General features: G+C 39.3%; 3 protein-coding genes across 3 annotated transcripts; 1 reads left to right on the top strand and 2 right to left on the bottom strand.

Annotated features, from left to right (window-relative positions):
• Positions 1 to 256: 256 nt before the first annotated feature.
• Positions 257 to 1,583, bottom strand: AK88_04105 (uncharacterized protein; the record flags this gene model as incomplete). The annotated part of the gene is made up of 3 exons (XM_012481715.1): positions 257 to 301; positions 969 to 1,127; positions 1,446 to 1,583. The coding sequence occupies 3 exons, from the start codon at positions 1,581 to 1,583 to the stop codon at positions 257 to 259; spliced, it is 342 nt and encodes a 113-aa protein (XP_012337138.1).
• Positions 1,584 to 3,170: 1,587 nt separating this feature from the next.
• AK88_04104 (uncharacterized protein) lies at positions 3,171 to 3,629 on the top strand (the record flags this gene model as incomplete). Its single annotated transcript, XM_012481714.1, has 1 exon — positions 3,171 to 3,629. The coding sequence occupies one exon, from the start codon at positions 3,171 to 3,173 to the stop codon at positions 3,627 to 3,629; it is 459 nt and encodes a 152-aa protein (XP_012337137.1).
• A 1,523-nt stretch (positions 3,630 to 5,152) lies between these two features.
• Positions 5,153 to 6,444, bottom strand: AK88_04103 (uncharacterized protein; the record flags this gene model as incomplete). Its single annotated transcript, XM_012481713.1, has 2 exons — positions 5,153 to 5,737; positions 5,908 to 6,444. 2 exons carry the CDS (start codon positions 6,442 to 6,444, stop codon positions 5,153 to 5,155), a joined length of 1,122 nt encoding a protein of 373 aa, XP_012337136.1.
• Between the last annotated feature and the right edge of the window lie 49 nt (positions 6,445 to 6,493).

Below are 6,493 nucleotides of genomic sequence, written 5' to 3'. Positions count from 1 at the left end.
TGCCTTTTGTACACAAATAAAGGCATATATCATGCGCACATAATTTGCACACGCATTAGGGATATTTTTACCCATCTCTGAGGGTTCCACTAACCTGGGTATAGAAGGCGACATAAACAGCACACACGCTTGTGTTTATGAATAGCTGCGGGGGAAAGGAAATGAATTGTTCATTGTGTGGAGTTTGTATGATGATGTATTCCCATTTCCCCCTTGCATGGTTCCTGTTATAGATGGAGTGACATTTGCGGAATATCTAATTGGCCACTTCGAATATGGCGCTTTTCGCCCTATGGCTGTTCTGCACGTCTTACGATCATTGGCAAAATGAGGGTCGAAATAAGGGGCATGAAAACAGCATTGAAGGGGTACAAAAAAACGGAAACGAATGGGGTCAAATATATAAAAAGAATTGATATAAAAAATAATATCGAGCCGATTGTTATGCATGTACAGAAAACTATTTCCTCCTTGAGAATTATTTGTGTTTTGTCCTAAAAAAAAATTTTAAAAAATAAAAAAAATGTATAAAAAAAAAAAAAGGGGGCGTGGGGCAAGGTTTCATCGAAAGTTGTATATGGTCATCCAGTGGACTGTCTTAAACGGGGATTCACGTGGCCTCGCCATGCTTCTTCCCATTTCTACACATTGTGTTCTCTCTCGTGGTACCTTAATTAAGGGGTAGAACATGGGAAAGGAACAGAAGAACAGGGAGCATACCAAAAAAAAGGCCTAACATAATAGGAGGGGGAAAAATCATATTTGTGTGAGAGCATCTATATGTATGTGTATATATATGTATATGGTAATATATGTTCGAGAATGTGTTGCCAGGGGGGGGGGATAGAAACACATTCAGACAGGGTGCTTACACTCCCCCGCCTGGAGACATACACATACATATACACACTCGCGCATGCGTTGTCACCTGTTGCACGAAATGCTACGCGTGCATTTATGTCCCTTACCGGTAGAAATATTATGAGGGAAAATAATAAGTATAGAAGGAGAAGAAAAAGAATTATGAAAATATTAAACACAGAGAGGATGCTCAGCGTTCTGTAGTTTTCGAAGAATGTGGAGTAGCTGCTTAGCAAGTAGTTTAGGTTTTGAATGTTCAACACTTTCTAAGGGAGGGGCGAAGGTGATGTGGGAGCGGATATGAGTGCTGCGCACATTGGGGAAGGTGCGTACATAGAGCTAGACACACACGCGCGTTAAGGCTTAATATGCAGTCATGGTAACGGTATGGCACAGCACGAAAAGTTCATCAGGTGATGTAACGAAAATTATTTCGGCACGAACAAATGAAGTGAAACGAACGGTATGGAATGATGTGTACAAGTAGCGTTTGTGCAGTGTGGTATGTGGGCTGTGTTATGGTTCACATTTTTTTTATTATTTTTTTATTTTTTTCCCTGGCGATGATTTCGCTCAAGTCTAACTTGCTTGATGTAGTAAGACGGGTCCACCTTGATGAGCGATTCCCCCCGGTTCACCAAAACCTTTTCCTCGTACTTGAGCACATTTTTACTTGGGCAAATCGTTTCTGTGAGGACTGAATTTTCGGTGATGGTTTTCATTTTGGGGTTTCGACTTCGGTGGAAGTTAAAGCGAAGGGGTTGCAACGGTTACGTAAAATGGCGCAGAGTGAGGGACAAAGTGACGATTAAAAGTTAAGGCGTAAAGGAGGGAAAAAAAGGGGAAATATTATTTTTTTTAAATCTCGCCCAGGTGGCAAATAAGCGGGTGTTTTCACGTATACACATTCGTGCAAAAAATTTCCAGAACAAAATTGGAAATTTGTTTTGTCTTGAAAGAGGAAGTGGCGTGAACACTGTGTGACACGAACGGAGGGGAAGAAAAACCAAATGGAACATGAGCCAATTGCACATGCGTGGTGACAAGCGGGTTGTGCATTAAAAGAAGCGTTCGATTGTGTGTCGCCTTATTTGAGACTCGAACGGAGGACTAACCCTGAACGGTTCGCGCAATTGTGTATGCATGTCCCAAAATGATCAAAATGGGATTTAAAAAAATTTTAAATTTATAATATATAATTTCAAGGCAATTCATATCTTTGGCGGAGGGTCTTTATTAGCACTTTTGTTTTGGTCTGCTCATCAAATGGCTTTTTTTTTTTTTTTTTTCCTGAGATCAGAGAAAAGGCTTTTTCTGCCGTTCTGGCACCCTCGTGTGTTTTTTCACCCTTTTCCGGGATTTCCGCCTTTTCTCCGTTTAGCTTTACGGTTGCGTGCGACATTGTACAGATTTATGCACTAACATTTTTTTTCATCTTACACCAAGAAATATATATTATGTGGCGGGGTGCACCTTTGGTAGACTCCCGGTGGTTCCAAAAAGCAGCACACTTGCATGTGTGTTTGCAATTTAAGTGTTCCTATTTTGTATGGAGCATTGAAGTACTCTTACTTAGGACGATCGCCTACTTGTTCATTTCTCGCCCCCCGTTGCCCGCCTGCCCCCCTTGAGGTGTGGTGTACGTGTTTCCGATTTTTCGTCATGTCGTTTTGTTACTACAGAACATTTCCAACAGCTCCATGCTTTAATTAAACACTAATGGGGGGAGGCGTGGTGGTGGTGGCATTTTTTTATATACTTTTCTGTTGGATAAAATTGGGGAATGTATTAAATCCCTCCCATTGGGTTTATTGTGCCGTTTTATTCACTTCATGTAACGTACAATTGGTAGTTGTTCTGCACGTACGTATATTATATGTATGCACGTGCCTATGAGGGGCGACGCGCGGCTTTTTATTTTTTTATTTAGGCAAAAAGAGGGGAAAAAAAAGTGGCAAAGTTGAATGTACCTTTTATGGGCACGTAACTGGTTCTTTTTTTTTTTTTTTTTTTTTTTTTGTTCTGCCCCCTCCTTTTGACGCTTTCTCCGGTTTTGAAGTTAAACTATTTTTTCACCTTTTCAATTAAATGGAAATGCTAACAACCGTTTGTGTGAGTAAATAAGTGAAGGTGATAAATTTCGCGAAGATTTTATTGCAGCATTTTTTACCCCATTTTGTGGAGAATATTTTACGGAGGTTTTGCATTTGTGAAGAGGTGAAGAGAGGCTCGACCCAACCCTCTGGTAGCATTGCTCCCTTAGTTGACTACTCCCCCCTATCTTTGTAGCAAATGAAAAAAATAAAAGGATGTTGAGAAGAATAAGCAAACCGTCGTCCAACCGTTTTGGTAACGGACCAAGTGGCAGGCAAGATTACATGAATGGAAATGACAGAGACGCCCACGAGGAAGAACATTCTATGTCGGACGAAGCCAGTGATGGGGATAGTAATGAGTCCAGGGCATGTGAAGGAGGGAATTTTGGAATAAACGACTTTCTATCACATAAAGAGAACTCACACGTATTGAGGAAATTTTTTATATTTGTTTTATTAATTATTTTATCACCAGTAATATTAATAGTCCTGTACAAGTACCTGTTTATGTGGTGCTTCGGCATATCCAAGGACACATGCCTTCTCATTAGCCTTTTTTTCGTAGTGGTTTACATCATCTCGCTGACCTTGCTGTATGCCTACCTGGCGTTCAATGAGGAGGAGGTGCCAACTCGAGGGGTTCCCCACAGGTACGACAGGAAGTGGAGGTAGCAGTGTGGTGGCAAAGTGAGCAAAAGGGGAACGCACCAAATAAGCGTAACAGCCGTGGATTTATTTTTTTTCACGTGATTGTGTTGACTATTGTGTGTCCCATTTTTACTTTATTTTTTTTTTTGTTTGAAAATGTGAAAATTTTTACCTATTGGTAATTTTAAAAATTATTAAGTATTGGTAATTATATTATTATTTTTTCTTTCTTTTTTTTTTTTTTTTACGTTACAAACATTTTATTTAACTTCATAATTAACTCAATTAAAAGACACCCTTTTTGAGTATGCTCATAGGATGCGGTGTGCGTTCATCTTGATCCGCAAGTGGGGGAATATGAACCTACCGCGTTACATTCACTTTGGAAAAATGGTACACATATGTGTGTCGTTCGTCGGCGAAGAGTGATGATAAGGCCTCTGCACATGGCGCACCCCCATGTTGCGACATTACGAGAATGGGGAAGCAACTGGGTATTGTGATGATGCCCCAAACCCCATTCTTTATCAAAACACTTATTTTTAGAAGAAATTAAAAATAAGGATACACTTAAAAAGTATTCTTTTTTTAATCTTTAAAAATTTTTTATATCGAAAGTAGCGAAAAAGCGGGGAAGCGGTGGCGGGGAAAACAAAAATGGACCAAAAAGGAAATTAATCTACTGGTAAATAGATAATAAAAGAATTATTTTTTATCTTAAATAGGAAAATGATAAATGTTTAAAATCTTATTGATGGGGGAAAAAAAAAAAAAAAAAATATATGTAAATATGCAGAACTGAATAATTTGAATTGTGAGTGTGTTATAATAACAACGTGGAATTTTTTTTTTTTTTTTTTGTTATAGTTTTAATTGTGAACACAATATAAATCCACACTCCTTTCTCACAGCAAACGTGGCAATGGCAAAAAAGAATGTTTTGCCTGTTTTTTGAATCTCTGTTGGCATACGCATGATGTGCGTCTATATATATGAAGGCACATACATATATATAGGGATATATACATATATATATGTGAAAGTGCATACATGCAAAATATATGAGCATACATATATATGCTTGCATCTGTTTCACATGCGTCTATATCATGCACATAACGCATACCACAGAGCACGTTCCTCGTGTAGGAATGGACCACATCTTCGCTTATCTTTTTCACGAGCGTTGCAGAAGTTCTTGTCACTGAACATTTTTACTTGTACTCTGATATATAATTACCGTTTCCTTTTTTTTTTTTTTTTTTTTTTTTGGGGGGGGGAGGGGGACAGGAAGTCGATCCCATAATAACACAAGCAGGATTGTACATATGTGTGTACACACGTGCGTATTACTTATATGTACTTGTACGTATTTACCATATGTGCAAGAAAATCGGCACGTGGATTCTCAGACACAGTTGGCAAACACGCACATGGAGCTACATTTTGTATACGCACATATATGCATGGAATGACACACGTCCCTTCTCTCTCCCCTCTCCTGTCTTCTTTTTCTTCTTCTCCTCTCCATTCTTTCATTCTCCTTTTTATTCCTTGTCATTGTGGTTAAACACCTGCAGGCCCGTGGTCTCTATCCAAGCATCCTTAAACACATTTTCGTCATAGGTGAAGTTGAGTCTGGGGGATGGTCCGTGTCTGTATCCAACGGCCAATCCGTTCAAGATTGCTTTTGCCACATCTAGCTTGGAAGCATTGGCATGTTTGTATGCGCTTCCGGAGAATAAACAAATTCTACATGTGTTCATTCTTACGTGTTTAATTTCTTCACGTTTGACTAAACCGTTGTAATCACATAGAGCCGTCATTAGATTTTCTGCCGTTTCATGAACCGCCTCTAGAAATTCTTCCACTGAGCTGTAGTTCTTTCCTTTTGGTCCAACGACATATACCATACCCATGTTTTTCTCTTTCTTATGTGGGAAATTCTTTTTAAATGTTACAATGAAGACAGCACCCGTGCAGTAGTCGTTACCTTTCTTTAAGCTGCTTCGGATTCTGCAAAGAGCTAGTTTTACATCTGGGTATTTTTTGTCTAGGTTATCGTTTATTACGGATTTGATTTCCTCATCCGTTTTCTCGCCATGCTCTTTTACAGCTTTGTTTAGGAGATCCTGTAGGGGCGTGGGGTGTTGCGGTGTTGGTGGTGATGCATTACCCGTAGGGTTGGACAAGCGCAAAATGGTTGCCTAGCGATGACGCTGGTACATATATGCGTGAGGGGTTACATTATCGTAGTGCTCTCCCCCGCGTTTGTTAAATGTGTCATTCTCTCCCTGCTTACCTTGAACAAATCCTCATACTTATCAACCTCCTGGTTATGCGAAGACAGCACATCGGCAAAGGCTCCGTTGATTCCTTCACCTCCTACATATAAGTTGCTATCTCCCGCATTTACGGAGCAAATATACTCATTTGGACTTTCATCAAAAATGGGGGTAAAGCCATCAGTTTTGTCATGGAAGCTGACATAGCCTGGTGATATTCTAGAGCCTTTAAAATCTGGGTGCTTTTCCATATAAATTTTTAACCCGGGAGTATATGAATAATTCGAGTTAAAGTAACTATATGAGGTTTCAATTTTCACAACAACGGCTGCATTTTTTGACTGAAGGGACGATTGTAGTTGGACACATAATGGTAAAGCATCACCTAAACCACTTAGGATAATGTACCTCGTTCCTCCTGCTAGCAATTCCCTTGCTGTCCTCTCCAGAAATCTCCTCGTCCTCTTTACTGATACTAGTAAAACTTTTGAGTTTGGAAACTCATTTTCATCAACGCTGTTTTGTTTTTGGTTATTTTTTTTTTCATTTTCCATTTTGACTTGGTTTTTTTTTTTTTTTTTTTGTGTATGTTTTTTTTACGGT

Source organism: Plasmodium fragile (genome assembly GCF_000956335.1).
Source record: "Plasmodium fragile strain nilgiri unplaced genomic scaffold supercont1.53, whole genome shotgun sequence".
NCBI lineage: Eukaryota > Apicomplexa > Aconoidasida > Haemosporida > Plasmodiidae > Plasmodium > Plasmodium fragile.
This window is presented reverse-complemented; position numbering and strand designations above follow the sequence as displayed.